At 40.0% G+C, this 25,075-nt stretch overlaps 4 protein-coding genes across 6 annotated transcripts in view; all 4 read right to left on the bottom strand.

Annotated features, from left to right (window-relative positions):
* Positions 1-204: 204 nt before the first annotated feature.
* atf7b (activating transcription factor 7b) lies at positions 205-7,180 on the bottom strand. 3 transcript variants are annotated; one of them, XM_042222048.1, is made up of 12 exons: positions 6,697-7,180; positions 5,702-5,763; positions 5,365-5,461; positions 5,089-5,216; positions 4,866-4,991; positions 4,619-4,776; positions 3,680-3,776; positions 3,438-3,557; positions 3,162-3,311; positions 2,529-2,702; positions 2,287-2,392; positions 205-2,140 (listed from the first exon to the last, which is right to left on the bottom strand). In XM_042222048.1, the coding sequence occupies exons 2-12, from the start codon at positions 5,747-5,749 to the stop codon at positions 1,911-1,913; spliced, it is 1,434 nt and encodes a 477-aa protein (XP_042077982.1). In that variant the 5' UTR covers positions 5,750-5,763; positions 6,697-7,180; the 3' UTR covers positions 205-1,910. The 3 variants fall into 3 exon arrangements, with proteins under 3 accessions (XP_042077982.1, XP_005924966.1, XP_014189870.1); XM_005924904.3 differs by having other exon boundaries at positions 2,529-2,717; positions 6,697-7,146; XM_014334384.2 differs by having other exon boundaries at positions 2,015-2,167; positions 2,529-2,717; positions 6,697-7,133.
* An 83-nt stretch (positions 7,181-7,263) lies between these two features.
* larp4ab (La ribonucleoprotein 4Ab) lies at positions 7,264-18,146 on the bottom strand. The gene is made up of 15 exons (XM_005924906.3): positions 17,452-18,146; positions 15,435-15,573; positions 14,100-14,325; positions 13,478-13,614; positions 12,939-13,042; positions 12,541-12,651; positions 12,243-12,296; positions 11,498-11,725; positions 11,171-11,274; positions 10,445-10,606; positions 10,297-10,348; positions 10,014-10,175; positions 9,801-9,919; positions 9,527-9,704; positions 7,264-9,381 (listed from the first exon to the last, which is right to left on the bottom strand). The coding sequence occupies exons 1-15, from the start codon at positions 17,452-17,454 to the stop codon at positions 9,013-9,015; spliced, it is 2,148 nt and encodes a 715-aa protein (XP_005924968.1). The 5' UTR covers positions 17,455-18,146; the 3' UTR covers positions 7,264-9,012.
* Positions 18,147-18,971: 825 nt separating this feature from the next.
* Positions 18,972-22,587, bottom strand: pfdn5 (prefoldin 5). The gene is made up of 6 exons (XM_005924908.3): positions 22,442-22,587; positions 22,103-22,205; positions 21,338-21,369; positions 21,146-21,220; positions 20,927-21,032; positions 18,972-19,269 (listed from the first exon to the last, which is right to left on the bottom strand). The coding sequence occupies exons 1-6, from the start codon at positions 22,505-22,507 to the stop codon at positions 19,187-19,189; spliced, it is 465 nt and encodes a 154-aa protein (XP_005924970.1). The 5' UTR covers positions 22,508-22,587; the 3' UTR covers positions 18,972-19,186.
* Positions 22,588-24,350: 1,763 nt separating this feature from the next.
* Positions 24,351-25,075, bottom strand: part of espl1 (extra spindle pole bodies like 1, separase) — a 17,189-nt gene continuing 16,464 nt past the window's right edge. Inside the window, exon 32 of the mRNA XM_005924909.3 lies at positions 24,351-24,668. Within this exon, the coding sequence (XP_005924971.1) occupies positions 24,467-24,668 (202 nt within the window). The 3' untranslated portion in view covers positions 24,351-24,466. The remainder of the gene's footprint in view (positions 24,669-25,075) is intronic.

Here is a 25,075-nt window from a genome sequence, read left to right as displayed (position 1 = left end):
TTTCAATCAGTGGTCTAGATCCTGCATTTAACACCCTTTAACTTGTTTTTGGTTTTCCACCAACCAAAAAAAAAAAAAGTGGAAATTTTTATGCCATTGTTTCATCAGCTGCACCCAAAAAGATGCGATAAGTTTAATGAAAAATGACTTGCAGGCTTAAAAGCAGCTTACTTTTAACCCCAACATACTATTACTGAAGCACAATTCAGGTTCGTTAATTTATTTTTATTATTTGCTCAAGACAACTTATTCATTAGTTGAGACTGTACACAAATAATGTATCCCATCTTGAGGCCTGAGTAAACTCCTTCCAAGACATTTTCCCATGTGGATTCACTTTCGCTAAACACTTAAAAACTGTTCTCTTTACAAATTAAGGGGAAGTACTATTACATGAATTGGGGGGTGGGGGTCTAACATACCCACAGAGCAAAAATAAACATCTTAAAACAAAGACATGTTATAAAAGAGCAACAGGGAGGGGGGCAATATGATAGTCTTGGAAGTACAATGCCATATAAAATAAGCTGCATTTTAAAACTTGCAATTAAAAAGAAGCACCGTGCACAAGTATTGAGTCTACTTCATTATACAAGACGGCTCGTCAAAAGGTGGAAAGCACACAAGACCAGGACACCTGTAACTCTCTAAAAATGCACACTAATCACAAATCTCATTCACTCAAGAATACTTATCTTCACATTTGCTTTGGTCACCTCATAACTTTAGCTTTTAAAACTCGACCAAACACCCACCACCCCCTCAGCAGCTGGGCTACACATGTCATCTAAATGCAAGAACATCGATATTCAATAGAAAAATATATTGCACTAGTCTTTCCTCAACTGAAATGCATGGGTACTGGAGTTTAAAAATCTACGTATGATTATCATTTAAAGGCCGTCTGAAGGATCAAACTTTTCAAGTGTGTTACATTAGGACCGAGGATGGAATCCTTACAATGATTTTTGCATTGATAACAATGTTAGAGAACCAAAAAATAACATGAAAACAGTGAATAGGATGAATCACAAACAGTGGTAATCTTCACCCTTAAATACTCCATGCAGTCAATAGGGTTTCATACACAGGACTAACATGTCATCCATTCTGAATGGGTTAAAATACATGATTTAAAAAAAAAAAAAAAAGGTGTCAGGCACACAATCACAGGGTAAACAGTGAACACCATCTACAATTTGGTTTGCTAAGAACTCAGCTGACTAAAGCGACAAGTGTATTAACTCAAAACTGAAAGAACAGGTTGAAAACAAAACAATATAAACACTTTCCAGGCTACTGCTCACTGCATTCAGCTCTCCTCAGACTTTCACTGCATTAGCAAAACATTATCTGACTAACATATCCGGCATAAAAAATCTTTTCTTACACATGAAAAATACAAGATATTTTACAGAAAAAGTGTCAGCCTGGGAAGGACAAATAAAAAGAAAAAAAAAGAACTCATCACAACCAGTGTGTAGGAAGAAGGTGGACTACAGTGGCTTTGTGAAAGGAAGTTACAAAAAAACGATGTTTCTGATTCAGATTTTTCTTCTCGAGCCTTTAACCCTTTCCCAAGTGTCAGAACTGAACAAGAACTTACCCCAAACCCTGCAGAGTGAGTGTCTGACGTGTAATTCATATTTACATAGAGAGAGTGACGAAGCTTCAATGAAAAAGGGAGCCTGCTTGGAGTGGAGGGCTGATGGAGGCACTGTGCCGCGTCTTTGTGTGATTATCAGCGACTGCGAGGGAATTGGGTGGGTGTGGAAGTGGATCTTAGTTTTGGGGTGTGGGTTGGAAGGGGAGAGGGATTTGAGGGCAGGTTCCTCTTTTCAGAAATCTTTGCACGAGTCCGACCTCCGAATGCCACTCGAGTTCATTCTGGTCTATTAAGTGTCTGCGGATCATCTCGGGGCGGACTGCGGCTGCATTGCCATGACAACCCCTGCAGCCTGGCCCGATCCCATGCCGGCCAAGACCGACATGGCCACCGCCTCTGCAGCCCGCACGCTCAGCCCGTTGATGGTGGCCCCCGGACTTGTTGCCGAGGGCGACGGCACGTGCTGAATGACTGCCGCTGGGGAGCCGATGGGTTCAGTGGAAGTATCCCTGGAGGTTTCCTCTCCTCCTGCAGCTACAGACAGAGAGAGCAACATTCACCCTTAGAGAGGTGAGCGAGTAAAAATAATGCATTAGATGGGATGAGGTGACAGATGAATCCTGGCACAAGTGACACAGTACAAGAAGTCTGATGGTCAGTTCATTATCTCAACTGGTTACCTAATAAAGCTGCCTTCTTCTGCATAATAGTGACAGGGCAGTCCTTGTGGGCCAGGAGAAGCTGCTTCAGCTGTGCCACCTCATTCCTCAGATGGGTTACTTCATTCTGACAGCAGCACAAAAAGAAATACAGTACATAAATCATTCCCATCATGCCCCGTTATTGCCATATCACCACAGAAACCCATTTATGACCGCCAGGGTGTTTACATGCTTGATGTTACGCCCTGGAGACGACTCACTGTGAGGGAAACGTTCATGTTGGCCAGATCTTCTGCTTTTTTCTCCAGAGAGTTCACCCACAGCTTCCGCTTTTGCCTGCAGCGGGAAGCAGCTGCCCGATTCCTTTCCAGAAAACGCTGCCTCCTCTCGTCAGGGTCCATCTCTGCTGCTCGCCGCCGCCTGCCCCCTGTTGGCTGAGCAGGGGACACCTGGAGAATGAGGAGGGGGTAAAAGTTGGCTACTTGTAAACCCAAATGTGATCAGTAAGTGGGGGAAAACAGAACAACTGCATCAAGAACTCCTGACATTTAACAGGGGTAAAAATTCAGGAGTAGCAGACAATTTGGTGCCCTTAACTGTCCAATTAAAGCATCCAAACCAAAACACACTAAATCCAATGCTCATGCTTGACTTAAACTGACTCGGCCTTTATTTTGCATACGTGAGCACAAATTTTGGACAAGCCTGACATTCTGCTAAATTTTTCTCTTTGATGCCATCAATAATGTGAAAACTACAGCTGTTAGCATTGAGTCTCATTTAGCTTTTTGAGGGAACATTCAAAGGTTTTCCTTCATCACACACATTTAACAGTCTATAGTCCTAGGTGTGCTCTAGGACCACATAACTTGTATGATATGTGCACTACCTACCTGTGGTTGGGCAGGTGACGGTGCATCAGAGTTTTGAGAGGGCTGCTGGCTTTGTTCCTGTCGCTGTGGAACAGCAGGGATGGATCCTGAACCCCCACTGATGCTATCTTGTGCTCCTGGGCCCTGATGAGTTAGAGCTGCCTTCAACCGCTAAAAAGACACAGAGACAACATCCAGGTCATGTAAAAGTTTTATAAATGTCATTCGTTTGTTTATGTAAATGAAATGTTTAGCCAGCAGCCTACAAAATGATGAAAGTACAACTGATGGTCTCACCATCTTTGCCTCAGAGTGAAGAGTATAGCCAGATGGGGAGGATGAACCACTGCTAGCGCCTCCAACAGGCGGTCCTGGAATCCCAGGGATGTTAGGCACTGTGTTCACTGGCCTCGCAAGCTCCACATAGCAACGAATATCCATAAAGTGGATGAGAGGGGAAAAACCAAAAGCATATGTTAAAATTCCATCCCAATTACAATTTGTTGTATAGTTTTTCATTTTTCTGGAAAATATCTTACAGATATAACTGAGGTCATCTGCACAGGACTGGGCAAGAGAGGAACTGCCTGTCCATTAGGGAGGTGCCTCACCAGTGGATACGAGCCTGTGGGAGAACTGTTGGCCAGATTAGACATTTGTAAATAGGTGCTTCTCCACTGTGTTCCCACTGATAGAGCAGAGATCAGGCTTACAGTGTTTCACTTTTCCGATGAACACTTCTTCATGAGTTAACTGTACAGAGCTTACACAAGCAGCATGAAGATGTGACTCAAAAGTTCTCAAAGTTAAGCTTGGCTTGAGGAACACGCAAGTCTGGAGAATCGGAGTGGTGCAGAGCTGCAGCTCTCCAACACCTGCCTCAATTTCCATAGTAGATCAAGACACATACGATGATAGTAACCATACTTCTTTTGGAAATTAAAAAACAAAAAGATGCTAAACTGTGGTACAACACAACAACTACAGCTGCTTACTGTAATCCAAGTCTACGGATAAGAGATTCGCTGAAGAGGCAGCTATATTTCTAAGTTTGGGGTGAGTGTCTCAAAAAAGTTTAAATATTGGTAGAGAAACAATTTGTTAAGAGAAAAAAAGTGATGCTTTCTTTTGCACGAAAAACAAAAAACTGCAACAGCTTTACAATGGCCATAAATGATGGCTAATAAATAACAGACGCAGAGTCTAAAAGGCACTTTATGGTTCAATAAAAGTGAATGACAAATATAGACTTTCTAATTAATAGGAGCATATCTCCCCACCAGGTAAAAATCAAACCGCCCCATCTTTGATTTCTAGTTGGACTGGATTACTGACTTTCTTGCTAGTTGGTCATGTGAAATTAGACTTATAATTTCTACATTTTACCAGCAGTTAATTCATTTTAAGTTTTACAAATTGTCAGCATGGTCCAAACAGTAAAACAGTAAAGCAAACCACAGCAACCTAAATTATTTTACCCAAGCTGTCTGTTGGAGGGTGGAGCTTGTGTGATGACGGAGGTTGGAGATGGCAACGTGGGGTGTAGTGAGTCATTACTCATGTGAAGGGGAAGAGAACCAGGACGCACAATAGTTGGAGTGGGAGCAGAACTTGCCACGGGCTTTGTGTAGATCTCCTGTTAATAAATTAAGCAATGTAACTATTTTTGTGTGTCCATCATTTTTACATGCGTGCAAGGACAGCAAATTACAACACAGCTCTCACCCTAGAGTCTCTGCTGTTTTCTGACATGCTGGACGAGGAATCAGGAGTTCCAGGAGGAGAAGAATCGACTTGTAAGGGCCCCTCATCCTCATCTTTTACTTCAGATGGTGTTTGTAAAGATGCGGCCTTGAAGACCAAAAGCAAAGATGAGAAGATGAAAGCCTTCAAATTTTATCTTGAAACTAGCACACTGCGTGATCTACAGTAACCCTGTCTTTCTCACCGGGTTTTTCGTCCTCTGATCATCTTCCTGCGTTTTGCAAAACTCTTGCTCGAAGGAGGTGGCCAGCTCATTGAACAAACCGACCTCCTCACAGTTCTTCAGAAAACGTGTGGGAGTGGGGGTTTGGTCTGCCAAAAAACAAAAAAACTGTCAGTATTAGTGGACAAAAATATCACCTTCAGACACAGACTATTATATACAATTCATCTATTCAGAGCACTGACCACCTCCTCAGTACAGATTAATTTAAAAAAAGACAAATGGCGATGCCATTACCTGCAATGATAACAGAGTCTGTCCTGGCAGGACCAAATTTTAATGTCATTTCATGCTTGTGTTTGTGTACTGACAGGTGATCTTCATTTGTGAATCTCTGCAAAAGACACCACACATGACATTTAAGGAATATCAAGACAGTTTTAATCCTGATGCAAGATTAATAACGCCTGGTTTCCACTATTAAAGCAATGTTTCATCATACATTACACAGCACCTTATCAGCAGTCGCAATTGGTGAGCTAAGCTGGGTTCAGTTAATAACAAGAGAATAAAAAGCAGAGATTCAGACTCCTATGGCTGTTTAGAGTTAGAGGTATGTCTTAAGAAATCATACCTGCCCACATCCTGGGGCAGTGCATACAAAGGGCCGGTCATCCGCCATCTCAGACAAATGATCTGTAAAAGAAAGCAACAAACACAGCAATGTCATCAATTTATTAGGCGATAAACCAGCTGATGTTCAGGTTCCCAAGACATATTACATAAGGGCACCAGATATGTTACTACCAAATGTTCTTAACCTCCAGCATCAGCTTGAGTGTCATGGAGCTGATAAGAACTACAATCTAAATCGTCATAATTTACACGTGCCTGCTCATCTGTCACCAAAATCACAATAACATCTGGATAGGAGGGACACAAGCCGAAGACTGTGGGCCTGTTTTGAGCATTTCTTTAGATTCGGTTGGGTATAATGTGGGACTAGCGTTCAACGATGAGGCAGCAAGAGCCAAAGCACCTCACCATGCAACCTCCACTTAACAGGATCGAGTCACTGGCGTTGGATATTAGCGCTGTCGATGTAGTCCGGCTATGTAGTTAGCTATAAGACATGGGTTACAGACTGTGGACAGGACACACAGGTTACCAATCCATTACTGGTTAGCTATGACTTAATGAGAAATGGGCCGCAAGGTAGCACATCCACATTGCTAAGCACGTGAAATACTGTTTTCCACAACCTGACATACGTGTCATTATAGCGAACATGGAAGCTAACATTGAACAAACTCATTCCAAATATCAGAAGGCGCGGCACGTCTAGCAAATAAAGCTGTTTAGTGCAAGTACAATCCCCTAGCTGAGCTCATGCTAAGTGCTAATGGAAGCTTCGTTAGCTTGCCTTAAGTTACACTAACACGTCCGCCAACTTAGTAGCTAGCATTACACGTTAGCACGCTAATGCTAAATAGTGCCCATATACCAAGCCACAACTGTATGAGCGAGGTGCATGCCTTATAAATATCCAGACACACATATACACACACATTTTTTTTTCTTTAAATGACGATTTACATTACATTTTACTAAAGTATGCCCTAAACTTACCCCACGTTTAGACTGCCTCTTCACTCCCCCCCTCCCAGCTCCGGACAGAGCTGCTGTGCTGCTGCTTGGCCGTTGTTGACACTCTTGACACTTCCATTACCCAAATACCGCGAGAGAACTTGGAAGAGTTATTATGTAACAGGATTTCTCTGTGCGGGAGGAACCGTAGATTTTACACGAAATAAGATTGATATTATATGAATCACTACATATTCCCCGACTTTTATCTCAATGTGCCGTTATGTCAACTCTACATATATATTCCGCTGTGTTCGCGTCAACTATCAGGGAAAGCTATGAACACACCCACTGAAGACTAAGCCAAACGCGCCTACAGCAGTTACATAATGTTTATTTCCGGATGTTTACTTGGCAGATGGCATGTTGAAATCCTTGAACAGATTTTGTTTTCTGGCTTAAAACACAAAAAACCAAAACCAATTTTAAAAAATAAAACCTTTATTTTTTTGAATACATCAAGCTACTATAACTCAGCGCATAAACCAATGTACTCCGAAAAATGTCCAGCCCATTTAAAAAAAAAAAAAAAAAAAAAAAAAAAAAAAAATATTAAGGATTCGCACAAGATTGAAATTGTTTTGGTAACTTAAAAAAAAAAAAATGCACACAGGGCAAGTCCTACAGAATGAAATGAAACTTTTGTTGCCTCAAAATGAGGTGGTTTTGTGAACTTTATCACGTTTAGTATGACAAGTTTACACCCTTTACAGCATTTTTACAATGAAATTAAATCCCATTAAGGCACTAGGAGTTTGGTTTGATAACTCCTTATAGTCTAAAACACAAGCAGTGTCAGTCAGCTGCACACTTAAAAAATAAAAAATAAAATAAATAAAAATCCAGTATAAACTACTGATTACTAGAGTGTACAGCCTGTCTTGTAAATTCCCTCTTAACATCTGAATTCTATCTTAAATTACTCATCTCTTTTAACTATATTTAAGAAAATCTAAGAACAAGTTGAAAAATCCATCCCAATACCCTTCTGTCATTTGTAACTGAAAGATATTCATTGTCAAGCCACAAGCTGCATTACAGATCAGAACCTAACCGCTAATAAAAATTAGTCTACACACCAATTCATCAACATTACAAACACTGAATAAACATGTAGTCAACGCTAACAACAAAATACACTACCATGTGGACAAACAAAAACTGAATTTGCAAACACAAAACATACATGTTAAAAATCATTTGAAAAAATGGTTTGAGATCCACAGCTACATTCATCATAGCACGTGTGATTCAAGCAATAAAAATGCTACTTTTGAAATCAAGCAGTGAAAACATTCAACATTGAGGGGAAAATTTCTGCTCCCTGTCCCTCAGGCCATTCATAATATTTTAGTAGTAAAGAGGGTTCACTGACGAAGACTTGAGTCAGCATGACTGTTCCACTTCAACAATCTGAAACTATGAAGGAACCACAAACACCAAATTACTACAATGACCTAGTTAACTGGATTATTTACCTAATCCCAGTGTACACTGGTTTCGTGAAATAGAAACCCAAGTTAGCTGAAAAAAAACAAACAAACCCTTTTTACTTGTACTTTACAAAGCAGATGCCAACATCACCAAGATCTGGTCAAACACTTTCCTGCCTACATCCACCAACCATTAGCACTGATAGAATAATTAGATATTTATAATTTATGAAAAAGAAAAAGGTTTGTAAAGTCTAGTAAAAATGACATAAGCAGATCTGCTCCACTTATTCCAATGTTAGCGGTATTGATCCAATATTTGTGCCACAAAGGAAAATTATTGCAAAACACAAAACCCAACAAGTATTTTAAGTTCAAGACAAGATTCACTAGTCGTAGAACAAGTGTCTACAAACATTTCTACAAATATTGCTACTCTTACCTTTCAAAAGTTCAACCCACTCTGAAGCTGAACATGTCAAGTCCATGGATAACTGACAATAGATACTAGTTTTTCAGATTACTTGTTAATTACATGTTTAAAAAGAGACACAAGGTCTCATATTTTCTAAACCACAGATGTAGATGCCACAAATTCAACAAATGTACAGGGACATCCTCATATCATATCATGACACTACTTTCAGCATAGTATGCTTCATCACCGCGAACCCTGCGATTCCATCCATGACGACATTTTTCCGAAAAGGAAAATCTATTTATAATTTTTCAAATAATTTCAGGCCTGCAGTAATCTAAAGAGATGTGACAAACTCATGAAATGAAATATAGGCATCTGTCTTTATATATTACATATGTACATATATTCTTTCCTGTTTTCAGTTCATTTTTCCCCACCCTTTGGTTACTTTGGTGAACTTGGAGGGATATTCTGTTCTTTGCCACTGCGTCTGGCTGCCCGCTGTGGTGAAAATCGTTTCCCAGTGTTCAGGCCCTTCTGATGTTCCCGAATCTTCTGCCCTGGCTCTCGGACTCTGGCTTGGCCACTTCCCCCTCTGAAGGAGCGCAGTGGTTGCCGAGGAGGCCGTTTATCTCCACGTTTCTCTGCAGTTTGTCGGCCATTGGGACGAGGCTCCTCCACCCTGTTTACCTTGAGCTCTTGCAGGGGTTGGCTGTCTGAAGAGGTGGGAGTGGAGGGAGAGGGCAACTGTGCTGGCAGCGGTTCTTTGGCCAGCTTCTGGCACACCTCTGCATAACTGAGCTTTTTTAGACCCTGGTGAAAGAACAGGGAACCACAGTTTAAAAAAAAATTAAAACAAAAAAAACAACAAGATGACAAAACACGCTGAGTTTGGGGAGTCGTAAGCTGATGTTACAAGACAATATAATGTGATAATCAGCACAAAATAAGTCCTTACCGGTTCTGATGTTGGAGATGTGGGAGGCGATGAAGATGTTTCGGTAGAAAGAGCCTGGCTGCAGGTGGAGGGAGCATGTTCTGAAGGTGATTGTGTGTGAGCTTGTGCGGATGAGGAGACATTTTCCTTTGTTACAGGAGCTTCAGTTTTATCCTCTTCCTTTACTACAAGAGAATCACTAAATGTATACAAAAAAAAAGTAAGGGATAAGTGAATTGTTGAAGACTCAATACCTTTGTTATTCACTGATATATTAGCCTGAAGCAAAGGTTACCTTGAGACTGGTGGAGTGGTTGTTTGTGTGGACACAACAGCAGGTTTAGGTGGAATTACAGGATCAGGTTTGTTTACAGGACCTTCTGCGATGTTTGTGGGAACATCTTTGCCGACAGACTGTAATGACAATTAAAATTTGTGCATTTATATTTTACCTCATTTTGTAAAGAGTCTTAAGGATAGAAAGCACCAGGAGAGGCAACATATTCACCTTGTTTGTCACCTTCAGGCCACGCACAATATCAGAAAGGCGCATCTCAGGGACACTTTCCTCCTGCATACTGACCACAGATCCTGGCAGAGGTGGAAAATTGGAGGCTGCCAGTTCAAACTTTGGATGCGATGCCTTGGCCTCCGGTACAGGGACGGGCTTCTACATTGAATGAAGAAATAAAATTCAATATATTAAAAAGCAGCACACCAAGACACTGTAGGACACAGTCCAGGCAGTCAACTTCTTAAATGAAGAGCACGAAAAGAGGAAACCGACTGACCGTTGCCTGCTCATCTTCCCTTTTTCTCCTTGTGCTTCTATTGGGGCCTCTTCTATAAAAAACAAACAAACATACCATTAGACTGCCACATCAGATTGGAAACCGTTTTAGTGTTAACAGGGGTAAGTGTAGGATAACACCAACTCACCTGCCCCGTCCAGACCCGCTCACATCTTTAAGGTTGAAGGAGGCCAGAGAGATCAGCTGTTGTGTTTGCAGGACCTGTGGACCAGACACACCATCCAACCGGTTCCTTGGAGCAAAAGAAGAGTGCACATCTCCAGGCCTGGGATGACCTCTTAAATGATTTCTAGGTGCACACAAAAAAAATTACAAGTTTTACTACAGAAATCAAGCGCTACCACAAAAGCATAGTTTGACAGGATTGTACACGTTTTATTAACAAAAAAAAAAAAAAAAAAAAAAAAAAAAAAAAAAAAAAAAAAAAAAAAGTGAACACAAGACCAATGCAAGAAAGCTCATCTTTATTGGTTTGCAAATGACAATAACAGAGGAAACTGACAGTACTCTTTTTTTTTTTTCCTTTGTTTTTTTTAAAAGAACAAAGTTTCAGTCCTGAAGCAAAATAATGGACTCCGGAAGGACTGGTACCAAACTGTGTTCCATTTAAGTTAATGCTAGCATTACCATCCGCAGAAAGTATTTTACCAAGTTCAAAGTCCTTAATTACCTAAATTAAAGCTTACAACAAACACTGCCAGCACCTGATGGTCGGTGCTGTGCTTTTGGAAACCGAATTTCCCAGAGGAGCCCACCCGAGGGATTAATAAAGTTTTATCTTATCTTATCTGATGGCAACTTCAAGTCTGCACTGATCTAATAAACTAAACATTTGTATCATAACTGTACATACCGGTTCCTGGTCATAGCAGCATGTGTGTTGACGGAGCTTGAGTTAGCTTTGTAGTTCCCGGAACTGCTGTAACCATTCATATATCCACTGTTGGGGAAAGGTGCCTGCATATCACCAAACAGGAAAAATCATTACAAATGTAACTTAAAAAAAAAAAAAAAAAAAAAAAAAACCCTCTGATACTTCTAATATTAACTTTGAGTTTACAGAGGTTATAAATATTAGTTACAATGGAGACTGCCATTAATTTGAACAGCATTAAAAACATTAAAATAAATAACATAGCAGCTTTAAGGGACATTCTGAATAGTATATTAAGGTTCTCACCAGCGGTGTTTCGAAATAAGGCATGTTTGATGGCTGAGGATTCCAGGAGGGAGACACAATAGGATAAACAGGGTATTGCTGCTGAGGGCTGTACATCGACTGCATGTACACTGGAGCACTTGAGTCATATGGGGCCTGCAGTGGAGCATGTTGACTGTACACACCTGAATCCTGGACGCTACAGAAGCCATTCTTGCCAAAGAATGTATTAATGGCCTTAATGCGGGCCTGCAGGGAAAATGAGAGAATCAATATCGATATAACATTTCCACAGGACCCATATAGCTCTACTGTCCTTAGTCCCCTCAGATCTCATAATCTCACGGTCATTAGGCCATAAAAACTGCACCGACTAGGAGGAAAGAAAGGTGTTGAGGGGGAGGAGGGGAAGGAGTATAAAAGAAAAATAGGGGAGAGAGGAACAGCATAGAAACAGACAGATTTTAAGATAGCCAGTGAAAGGTTCCACCCAGCCAGCCACAGTCCATATGGGTCCTTCCAAGCGCGATACTGATCATCACTGGGGCTTAAACAGGACCATCAACAAATCAGTGTTATTTGCTCCATCAGATAAAAGAGCAGGGCACACGATGTCATAACAAAGTCCAGCAAAAATATCACTGATAGAAAAACTTTTTTTAAAAGCCCTAAAAATAAATAAAATAAAATCCCCATTCTTGTTTATCAAGTGAAAAACAAAGCGTAGCAGGCTCCATACATCTATAACAAGCACTGACTGACTCACCATGATTGGTTTCCCTTGAAACATTTTAACTTCCTCTCTTAGATATCTGTAAGCCTGAGGGCAAGAAAAGAAAACAGTAAAGAAAATGTGGTAGAAATGCTCTTTCCTTTAATGCAGAACCTTAGTGAAACATGAAAAGATCAAAAGTACTGCACCTGCTTGGTAGTGAGATTTAGCAATTTTAAGTTAAATATGCCAGGTAATAATATAATATTTAACTGGTTGTATAAACCTAAAATTGTACAACCAGCTTAAAAATAAGTAAAAGTAGCTTGTGGTAATTCATAAGGGGACGTACCTGTAGTGCATCCATGTCTGACTGAAAAGTTATGTACCAGTTGCTGTTGTGCGCAAATTCAACACTTAACAGTTTCGGGCAGTGTTCACTCTTAAAAAGAGCCTCTACTTCCTGTGAGAGGAACACAACATGAAACATTTTGACCTAAAACAGACCATTCCATCACTCTCCACAAGTCAGCATGCAAAGTCTGACCGAAAAGAAAAAGAGCTATCACTCAGCTACAGCATACACACTACCACACAATATTTTAATCATCTAAAGCCGACTTGACAATAGTTATCACAATTTATGCAAGCACAATCAGTTTGCAGCCCTCGTTTGTAGATTTTACTATTTAGTCAGACAGTATGGGGTTACAGAGCAATATTTTATTAGCATGTAGGAGTCGTCTTTACCTCAACTGGGGTTGTCTCCGGCACTTCTCTTAGAATAATGATGCAGCGACTGTGGTTTGGTCGAACCTTCTTCCCAGTTTCATCAACTTGCACCATGGGGGAGGCTTATTAAAAAAAAAATAAAAAAATAAAAAATTTAAAATTATTTTCCTAAATCTTCACAGTGCAGCTGAAGACAACTGACATATCCCATTTATGTAATAGCTATGAAAGACCTTTGCTCCACTGTAGCCAGTTTAAAGTTGGTAGACACTGTGAATAATCTTATGTGGTAAATTAACCACACACTAAGAGTAAAACAAAAGGAATGTAATGAATTCTTTCAAGTATGTAATGCGTTACTTTTTAAAAAATAACAATGGGCACTTTAAGTAGTAAACTAGGCAATTGCATTTACCTAATAAATAAAAAGTCTTACATTAGATCTTCTATATTTGATCAAGCTGGAGCAGGTAGCAGTTTAAGAACTATTAGAGTTCAAAACTTTTAAAAGTATCAGCCTGTCTATGTGAAACAACGACAAACAGAAGCACTTGTACCTCGCAGTACATCCAGAATGAGGTCCATGTCAGTGGTAAGAGCTTTAATGTTCTCCATACAAGCAAGTGTCCAAATGGGAACAAACTGATCACCATCCATCTGGGATATCAAGTAGAGGTCCTTTGAAAGATTCTCTCTGCAATACCCAAAACATTGGTCTCTCTGAGTTACAGCTTTTTCTTTGCAGTAATAGTAAAACACAAACATCAACCTTTTAACAACCAAAATGATGATGGTGGTTGGTGGTGGGGTTGATGTTAAATCATTTACATTACTGTAGGAAAGCCATTTATTAAGCACTTTTGTGTTAGACATTGTCCAATTTAACATGTCACTATAAAATAATTTAAATTAAAATAAGTTTTGTTCAATAAGCACAGAGTTTGCAAATACTAAAGACATTTCAGAACATTAAATCACTGCCGGCCTGAATCATTGTTTGTACAGCTGAATCAAGATGAAAACCGCAGTTAAGCCAAATTAGAAACTTCAGACACCAATGACTCAATATAAGAATATACTCCAATTAAAAGTTAAATGGCTTCTTACAGTTATGAAACAAAGTAAATTCAGTAATTACTGCTGTCCCATTAAGGCAACAAAACATTATACACAACTCACCTAGAAAAGAAGAACTCGAGACGTTCCTTTAAAGACTGTCTCAAACTCTCTTCGGACATCGCCTGCACCTCAGATGAATTATCTATGGCGGATTCGCACTGTGGGTCAAAGCCTAAATACCCCTGGTCAGACGGACTGATGTCATTCACAGGGGTATACTCAGCAATGCTGTCCACGTTTTCACTGTAGTATCCTTTACCTCCTGAAGAGGGAACATCTGAGTAATCTAAGAGAAAACAGTAGCCAAGTGATAAGTGTCACATTCAATAAAGTAGTACACAACAGGACTGAGTGCACCTTTGTGCAATCTCACTAAAAATGTTTCATTATTTCAAATATTACAAGTGCAAGGTTTCATCCTATGGAGATATATCTTTTGAGGACTACACTGAAACTATAACGGGCTATAAACTATAACCCTGCGGGCCCTTAACATCAAAATGAGAGCTAAGCAAACTCTAATCCAAGAGCTTTCCAATTAGTTCAACTACATGCATGTAAAATGACATGTGAATACGTGAACTCCAAATTGTGGATCAACTGCCAGTGAAATTCAAACATCTGATTATAAGACTTTAGCAGAAAAGGCTACAGAAAAATGGGTGATGACAATCGGTACAGTAATGAATATGTATAAATGAGTCAAAGCATCAGTGACACAATATCGGTCTTCTTAAAATGACAGAGTGTACCACTTGCACAATCTAAGTGATGAAATTAGATGGGCCAGTGTTTCAGACTTGCCAAAGGGCTTATTAAAGGAAATGACTGTTTGTCTGCTTGAGAAGTGTCAAGGACAATACAGAACTCAACCTTCATGGGTCTTCCAGGGGGGTGGGGAATAAAAACAAAGCAAAACTTCATTGGCCTTCAACACAAAACTGCAAGACCAAACTTTGCTACACAATATGAACCTGATAAATACAGGAGTACACTAACAAAAACCCCCAATCTCATTCATGAAAACCCACCAACTTTTGTTGCACTCCGGTCCTACTGTTTGGTCAGCAATTTTCAGTTTAGTGAACCTGAACACTTAATTCATTCAATCCTCACTGTGCAACATTTATGTCATAACTGTTGATACTATAATACACAAAACAAGGTTTGTCATGTTTGCATTTACTGCACACTCCCATGGACAAGAGAAGCAACCTCAACCATTTCCTCATACCATGTCTATAATTTTACTATACATGTCTATACTTGCCACACAGCAACTCCCTATTTTTTTTTACTTTTTTTTATTTTTTTTAAACACTGTACAAGTGAGAACGTTTGGTTTTAGTGTAGTACCATATAAGAGGAACTAACTTTTCTTCCCTGCAAACATACCTTCGGTCATTTCAGCAGGAGGAGGGCAGGTATTGAGCCATGGAGCATTGTCCATCTCCCCGGGACTCTCACTCTGTTGGGCAGGAATCTCCTGCCACACTTTGGCATTGGGGTTCAGGCCCGCTCCCTTTGTGGTAACCTGCATGATCATTAAAAGAGACAGAATAAATAGCTTTTTCCTTCAAACATTACACTTTAACATAATTGCATACAGTTGGTAGGTTACTAATTTCTGAGAAACATTCATCAATCATAAGAAAGTGGTATTCAAATATGTCACTCAAAGTGGAGTGAAAGTAAGACTGGACGAATTGTAGCAAGAGTAAATGTAATTTTTAAAAATGAGAGATTGTGTACAGCCTTGTATAGTGTAAAAACATGTATATTACTGAATAAAGAGATTACTTTAGTGTTGTACTTACTGCACTGTGGTCTTAATTGATATTTTTGATTTGATATTTTTTAATATATGTACTAGAGTTTAAAAAAAACAAAACAAATTGAATGAGTCATAATAATAATAATAATAATAATAATGGATTGGATTTATACAGCGCTTTTCAAGGAACCCAAAGCGCTTTACAATGCCACTATTCATTCACTCTCACATTCACACACTGGTGGGTGGAGGCAAGCTACAGTTGTAGCCACAGCTGCCCTGGGGCAGACTGACAGAAGCGAGGCTGCCATATCGCGCCATCGGCCCCTCTGGCCATCACCAGTAGGCGGTAGGGTAAAGTGTCTTGCCCAAGGACACAACGACCAGGACAGAGAGCCCGGGGAACGAATCGGCGACCTTCCGGTTACAGATGCGCTTTCCCACCCCCTAAATAATGAGTCTCAAGTGTCAAAAAACATGTGTGTGCCATATGTCAAGTCAATCAACAAGACAGGTCAGTCAAGATCCTAAATAGACATTCAAAGCTAATTTAGCATTATACATCAGAGCCAATCCAATGGATGAACTCTGTTCATTAGCGATCCTTTAATCCAGCTTTGCAAATGTGTCGACTCTTCACACACATTCACCGGAGCCCTGAAGTAGTACTACTAAAGCATTGACACGCATACGCACGTAAGCGCCAGCTGAATTTTCATTGGCTTGCTTATCACCATTGTTCCGCCTCTCAGTCGCTCACATACACCCGTACATGGCGCAGACCCGCCTCAAGGCAGCATGACTCGAATAAGGCAGTTTGACCTGTCATCCATTGTAAAATCTCGAGTGTGCAATATTTAGAGTAGCTACACAGTACTAGAATCTTATTTTCAATCCAATCTGCTTTCCAACACTGTATTACAAAAGCAGCAGGTCTGGGTTTACAGTGAAATACTAGAAGTACTTTGAGGGTCGAGAAGAGCACATGGCACCGACATGCCTGAGCGCTTTCAAACACGAAGTGATATTCACTGTTCATTTAAAGTTCGCTTAAATAAGTCTCCCTCTGGTTAAAATGGCTGTCATCGATCATCATTACCCCTGCTGTACGTGTTCTTATATTTTCACAATGAACGTCGCATAGTGCTATGACCTTTATCACGGGCTATTCAGCTACAGTGGTGCTAACGTTTAACACAAATCACGTGCCATATTTACTACACGTGTAATCCAACTTTAAAACGCACACCGAGTGTTACTCGTAAAGCAGCAACACCAAGTCAACGAGTTCGTAAATACGTGTTTGCCGAATAGGGTCTTTGGTTGGTGTCCTACCGTAACGTTGCCATATGTAACAAGTGACACCACCATGTTTCGCTAACTCGCTCTCGCCTTACCCGCACACGACACCGGCTCCACTTCGTACTGCTAAACTAAGCTAATGTGTTTGACACGTTAAAATAATGCAAGAGAAGTGCTTGTGGTGAATGAGAAACGTAAAGACAAAGTGTAGTGTAATCAAAGAAAAAGCACACAAGTGTGTGAGAAACTTCACACAGCACGCGTGTGTGAAACGAGAGAAAGGAAGCAAACAGGTTGCTGCTCGTTAGCTAGCAACAAGGCCTCGTCAAAACTCACCATGCTTTTTTGATCTTCTCCGTAGGTCCTCGTCAGTCGCGGGGAACCGATAGTTCAATTGTCGTGCGAAGTTTGCTATTAAATATCGTAAGTCGAAGTTGCTGATCTTGGTGTCTACGTTTAATTAAGGTCTCTTCCAACAACTGCGGCAGTACGGTTAAACGACAGCTCGCGCTCCAGTTCCAAAGGCACGTCCGCGCGCACGACAACTTTGAGATCTGTTATCTTTAAGACACCGAAAACTTTTTTCGCTATATTTTTTAACAAGCACTATCCATTTTACTCATGAATTTCTTCCATTCAGATCCTCATCCCGCAGATAAACTTCGCTACTCTCCTCCAGCATGTGACAGTTACGTCCTCTATCTTCAACCGACCGTCCCGACAGGCTGCACTCCGCCTCCACGGCAACAGCAACGCAGCATAGCAACCATCTGTGACCTCAGGAAACGGAGTACTGCCAAACAGCCTTGAATTAGCTTTGGAAAGAGCCAGTCCAATAAGTTCGTGTTGTCGCAGTAGGAAAAGTAAAAGCAAGGAGAGTTTTTAAAATGTGAACTGTGACAACATGCAGTTCGGACAAAACTGGGTTACCGGGCGAAGTTCACCTAAACAGTAATTAGTGGGTGGAACTTGACACGGTGCTGCTCCAGCACGACAATACTGATGAAATCATGTCGATTGAATCAACGCAGCTCTCATAAAACCCGCACACGTGATTTCACTTTTGGCTGATTAAATCTGCAAATTAAATCAGAACTGTGGAGGACTGACAAAATTAGATCATTAAAAAAAGTGCTATTAATTACAAAGTGAAATAATTTATCAGTATAAATAAGTTAACATTCATTTAATTTGACATTTAATAAGCTAGTTCCAATTTTATTTAATGGTGTCACATTACTTTTTTTTTTCCTTCTTTTTTTTTTTAGGGCAATTGTGGCCTTCTACAGTGACCTTGCAATTTAAGTATGGCCCTGCCCACCTTCAGCCTGAAGGGGTCAAAGTCTCATGATCCTAAGCACATGGCCGTCGGGAGAAGCTGTAGTTTACTCTGAAACAGTCAAAATGTCCTGTAGAGGTCACTGTTTTTGAGATTTACCTCAGTCAAACTTATTACAGGGAGTTCGTTTACCACAGTCTTTCAAAAGCAACACAATTTACACAACACTATGTGATTAGTGGATTACTGATTACCCAGCCTGTGCAATAAATCAAAATCCCTGCTAACACACTGCAACACAGAAACAATGATCACTGTCTGCCTTTTAAAGCCCTGCAAGCTTCATTCTAACCCAACCCCTTCTAAACCCTAGCTAAACAAGTCAGAAAGGATGGTGCAGCCCCTGTGAATTTAATTAACCAGAATAAATAAAAACATGGGAGTGGGAGTGCAGCGTCTTGTAAGTAGTACCAAAGTAGAGTCTAGTAGTGCATTTTTACAATCTTCAGTCTTACAAACAAAACAGCTGTCCTTATTGACTTTCACTGATAAACACAATAACACAAACACTTCAATGTTCATTGAATCCACAGTGACCTCTTTAATAATCAAACATGCTGGACACCCAATTTAATTTAAAATTGACCAAGCGCATATGGCTGCTTTACAATAACAACAGGCTACTTGTAATATATTTGAAACAAGGTTTGTGCTCGTCAGATTGAAGCATGTTTTCTCAACACAAACTAAAAAAATCCTCCTGCTCATAAGGAGTTCAAACAGCTGTTCTTATTATGCCTTGGTGGTCCCCATTTGCGAGGCTTGTTGGCTCTGTTGTAACTGCTGGATCTTCATGTTCATTACTTCAATTACAGCTGCAAAAAAGAAGACAAGTATAATATAAATTCAACGCTGCTATTGATTAACATTAACATTTTCCGATATGCACTCATACCCATCTTTTGTAATGGCATGGACACTGGAAATTACCGTTATTCTTTAATGTTAAAGACTCAACACATGGCTTCATAAAAAAAAAAAAAAAACCCCAAAAAAACAGTCATGGTTCATAAGTCCACTGATCAAACATTTGCTGTCCCAGAAAAAAACATTTAGTTTCTTTATATATTGCCAGTTTAATCAATAAGAATATACATAAAATCCTTGCTAGATTAATAATTTATATTATCCAAATCCCAAAGAATAGTCACTAAAGTGACATTTGGCCCCTCCTTAGACTAACCCCTGTGTAGTGCAGGAATTCCATTGCAATACAGACAGTAGGGGGGCAGGAAATGTGCCAAATTTAAAGACTGAGCAGTTCATAAGCATACAAATGACTTTCAGTTGAGCTGTTTCTTAATTTAGCATGCTGTTCCTGTTGGATGGGAGAGGCTGAAAACATTGCTTTTCTTCACATTTGAACTATTCACTCAGGTGATTTGATGAACGACTTATTGTATTTTAGCTCTATTACCCTTCATAGCTTACTCAGAATAACCCTTGAAGCTCTTTTCTGAGTGGTTTCTGTCATATTTAATTCCTGACTATTAGAACAAAATGAGTGTGTTTGAATCAAAAGTTAGTGAGGGGGTTTCTGCCCCTAGTTACCCCTGGATAAACCCGAATACTGTTCTAATGGTTGTTGAACCACATCTTCATTGATAAATGCCAAGGTGTAAAGTCGTTACTAACCCAACAACACTAACATGCTGTTTTATATAACTTACACATGGGTTAAATCACCCAGCATTAGTGTACTAGGTTGAGGGTACAGGCGAGGTCATCAAATGTCATCTTTATAGGTTAATTCATCAAAATTCATATTAGCTAGCTATGCTGAAAGCTACTTAAGTATTTAGTTTACTACTCTTTAGTGTATAAAACAAAAACTGTACTGTAAAAAAGCCAAGGCTAAACGAACTAAAAAACAAACAAAAAACAGACAGAGTGAGGACAAGTATGATGCCTGGCACAGACACAGTGAAGATGTGGGGGAGTTATGTTGCATTGCAAACTTATTATCCAACGCGGTTCATCACATGAGTGGACATGGATTTTCAGCTGATATCATCTTCACCTTGTAAGTCTGCGTTTTTGTCAATGATGATAAAATGTGTTTATGAAGACACCTTCTGTACGGGGAACAACTGCAAAGGCACTATGAGTGATTTGGTTGTTATTTGGCACAATCTGTCACCACAACTGTATCACAACTCTGCAAGATACACACATGAAGCTTTGCCGATGAGATCAAAAGGTAAAGGTAAAGTTTCAAGACTGAGGTTCAATCCATTCAAAAAGAGTCGACATTAATGTGGTGAAAATAATCATAATTGCTGTCGTCTAATTTTTAGGATAATTTCATTTTAATTGAAGAAAAAAATAAAAAGTCCAGAAACATGCATGTCATTGAATAAAATAAGTATTTCATCCCCCTTCAACCCAGCCAGAATTCTGACTCATACAGTGCTTAATATCAACCAGTATAATGTCACATTGTATGATGGTGCACCGAGATAAGGAAATTACCTTGTTTCATGGCATGTTTTTCCTGTAGGGCCGGCTGAATTTTCTCTATCTGCTTTGTGAGGAAGTCTATTTTGCGCTTAAAGAATGCCTTTGAGTCTTCCACGTTCTGCAGAGACATAAAGGAGAAATCTCAACACAACCCAAACACATTTAAACATTTTGTTTCATTATAATCCATTCATGGCTTTTCAAACTGCAAATTTATTTATTTATTTTTACCTTTTCAACATAGTATCCTGTCCCCACATCCACTAAAACGTGTTCCACATCATTTAATGTCCCAGGGACATACATCTGAGTAACAGGAATGTCAAGGACAAACATGCATAGCTCAAGATAACCATGACGTAATTTAAAGCACATCATACAACACAGCAAAACACTTACTGTCCAGTGCAAACAAAAGGATACAGAACTGGTAAGAGGCACAAGGAGTTCTTTTCCTATATGAGAGAGGAGAAAGGAGGAGGTAATAATAAATCAAATTAAGCCACAGATTTCCAGCAAACATTACTGAAAAAGCAGAATTCTGTTTTTGGCCAGAAATGGTCGTGGGGGGTGTCATAAGAACTAATAAGGTTGTAACAAGTGTCATTTTTAATGTGATGACTGGTTATATCATTACAGTGCATATGAGCTCAGATCAGCGCCTCAGCCCTTCTGTGTTTTGCGCTTGCTTTTTTTTGTTGAAACTGCGAAAGGGGTAATAGCCACAAAATTTAGTCATGTACACCATAATCCAGGATGTGTAGTTGATTTTTAATAGAGGACGTCCGATGAATGTCTTAGACCTTAGTTATTAAGAGTGGTTATTTGAGTTGCTGTTGTTCTTCCATCAACTCAAAGCAGTCTGACCTTTCTACTCTGACATCAACATGGCATTCATTCAACACTTGTGCTGACTTTCAAACCTCTCTAGGCTGTCTTCCACCTGCTCCTCACTCTCACTACATAACATTTATCAGTTAACTGGTTGGTTAAAAGGGGAAGTAAATAAACAGGGTAGTAGCTGCTACTTGCATTTCATTTGAATACCGGTGCATCTAATATATAATAATACGAGTTATTGCCGATATAGTCAGTTTCACGCCTCTTCAGTGTTGAGATAAACATGTTTTTAATCTACCAGAGGTGCGCTGAATTAATAGGCTGTCAGAAGTTAAAATTATTACTCACCTTTATTGTTTTTGTTTAGGACATTCAAGCTATCTTTTGCCTCAACATACTTGGTCTGGACAACTTTGAGCTGACCTATCGAAGACGTCAAGAACTCAACTTCCTGCAAAAAGACACAACGTGTAGAAAGCAAGTGGCACACAGTTACCAACCAATGGTTTTATGCTTGACTTGATAAGGTGTGCCGACAGCATCAACAACAATGGGTTTGCACTGTTAGCATCAGTGGTGCTAGCCGGCTGAATACCCGGGCCCGTTCTCAGCACGCTTAAAGCTCTGATTAGACCCCTTTATAAGGACACATTCCTCACACACACACGGATAAACTAGGCACACTACCTGGTCTAGCTGGGTTTTCAGTCCCTCTAATTGAGGCAGGGAGAGGTCTGTCAGATTCACCGCCATGTTGGAAGCGTGATGCTAAGAGACCTTTAGTGATGCTGTTTCCGGGTTATGGAGCTGGACCGTCACTAGTCTGAAACATCGCCCCACTGCGGAGAAGTGAGGAAGTGAACCAGCTCCTTATGCCTCTTCAAGGAGAAGTATGTGAGGCTGACAGATGGGTTCAAGTTTGAGCTGGGATAACACTGGGGATCTGAACTGAGCCCCTTCTTGCTTAAAATGGTGATCACTGACAGATGAGGTCAGGGAGGAGTTTCTGTGGACTTTGATGTTTGCAGATGGCACCAATCTGTAGTGAGAGCAGGAAGAAAGGAAAAGAGCCTGAAGAAGTGAGGATATACTCAGGAGAGAAGAGGAACAAAAGTCAATAGAAGAAAGAAAGAATACATATGTGTGAATGAGAGAGGTAGAGAGGTGCAAAGGTAGTGAAAGTAGAAGTTTAAATACCTGCAGTCAACCATCTGAAGCAATGGACAGTGCACAAGAGAGGTGAAGAAGAGTGCGTAGGCAGGGTGGAGCCAAGTGTCCGGGGTGATTTGTGACAGAAGGATATCAGCGAGTGTGAAAGGGAAGGTTTACAAGGTGGTAGTGAGACATGCTATGATGTATAGTTTGGAGATAGCTGAAATGACTAAAACACAGCAGTCCGAATTGCAGGTGGCAGAGTCGAAGATGAACTGAAGACGCTTCTTGGATAAAAGATGAAATGTCTCCAGATGCTTTTTTCCCCCCCAAGCTCCATAGACTACGATGACCTGGTTGACTGAGAACCTTCACAGACAATCGAAGATGTAGTTTTCAGTGGGAGAGATCAGGATTTAGTAATGAGTACACAGAGGGAATAGCAGTTTGATGAGGTAAAGCTGAGATGGTTTAGACCTGTGAAAAGGGGAGATGGCAGATGTATCAGACAAAGGATCTTGAAGATGGAACTGCCAAGCAGCAGGAGAAGAGAAAGACAATAGAAAATATTCATGGATGTAGTTAAGGATGGTATGCAGAGGGTTTGTGTGACAGGGGATTCCAGGGATAGAGTGTGATGCAGGCAGATGATCTGCTTTCAATCTGCTCAGGCCAAAAGAAGAAAAATATTGCTGGCTATAGGCCCTATATAAAAAAAATTTTTTTGTGCTTGTGACAAAATAAAACTAAAACTGCAAGAGCACCCAGAAAGTGTGGACATCCACCAACTGCTGTTAAAAAAATAATTTATTCCAAAGAAATAACACCATGCATGCCCCATGGGTGCAAAGTTCAAAACAGTGACTAGAAAAACATTCAGCAGTGATACAAGAAGATGGGCTATGGGGGGCTCCTTTCTGAAGACATTTTTCGTGTCAAACACTTTTATACTGTTACTCTTCTTTTTTTGTATTGGTTTAAGGTAGAGAGCTTTATGTAAATATGTCAGGTACCACAGGCACCAGGTTCAATGTACACTCATTGGCCACTTTATTAAATAAACATTGCTAGTACTGGGTTGGACCCTCTTTTTCCTTCAGAACTGCCTTCATTCTTCGTGGCATAGATTCAACAAGGTGCTGGAAAAATTCCTCAGAAATGTTATTCCATTTAAATATGAACGAATCACAGAGTTGCTGCAAATTTGTCTGCTGCACATCCATCATACCAATCTCCTGGTCAACCAACTCCCAGAGATTGAGATCTGATAATTGTGGAGACAGATCTGGGCTTCATTTCTTTACATAATTAACAGGGCACCGACAGATTTTGGGTGAAAAAAACATTTATTATATTTTAAAAAGGAGTTCATTCTATACATTAATGATGAATTTAAAAAAATAATAAAATCCTAAGTTATTTAAAACATATTGACACACACACAAAAAAAAAAAAATCAAAACAATGGTTATATAACATTTTTTTTTTTATAATGTTATACTCAAAATGCATTTAAAAGAAAACCAAAAAAACCCAAAAACAAAACCCCTCAGTGGCTCCCTATGATAAGTGCACTGGCAGCCCGTATACCACGGGCGCAGAGCCTATCAGATATTTCAAGTGAGTGGCCTGCCGAGACGACCCCATGAAGTCGAGGAGTGGTGCCCCGGAGCCAGCAGAAAACCACGACTCTAACAAGGCCTTGGTGAAGCGATCAATGTCCCGATCTGTGACATCCCAGAGATTTCCCAAGATGAATGGGCTAAAACAAGCAAACAAAAAAATGTTTTTTAAAAAAAATCAAAAGGATGATGACCATAAAACATGTTACAAACTAGATACTCTACAGCATAGGTGTCAAACTCTGGCCCGCAGGCCAAATTTGGCCCGCAGCCTACTTACATTTGGCCCGCGAAGCCATACCAAATTACTATCAGAGCTGGCCTACTGGTATTATACAGCTAATATACGGTATATATTGTTTAGTATTAAGCTTTGCTTGTTCCATATTCAGTTTTTCAGCAAAGCGTGTTTGAGTACATAAGAAAAGATTCATTCTTATATCTGGAGGAATAACTATATTTCAATAAATATTAACGTTAGCCAGCGACTTTGTTCCAGTTTTGAATTTTGGCTCACTGTGTATTTGAGCTTGACACCCCTGCTCTA

This window comes from Haplochromis burtoni, unplaced genomic scaffold, assembly GCF_018398535.1.
Source record: "Haplochromis burtoni strain Fernald_Lab_line unplaced genomic scaffold, NCSU_Asbu1 Contig_79, whole genome shotgun sequence".
Taxonomy (NCBI): domain Eukaryota; kingdom Metazoa; phylum Chordata; class Actinopteri; order Cichliformes; family Cichlidae; genus Haplochromis; species Haplochromis burtoni.
The sequence above is the reverse complement of the archived record's forward strand: the minus strand, read 5'-3'. Positions and strand labels throughout refer to the sequence as shown.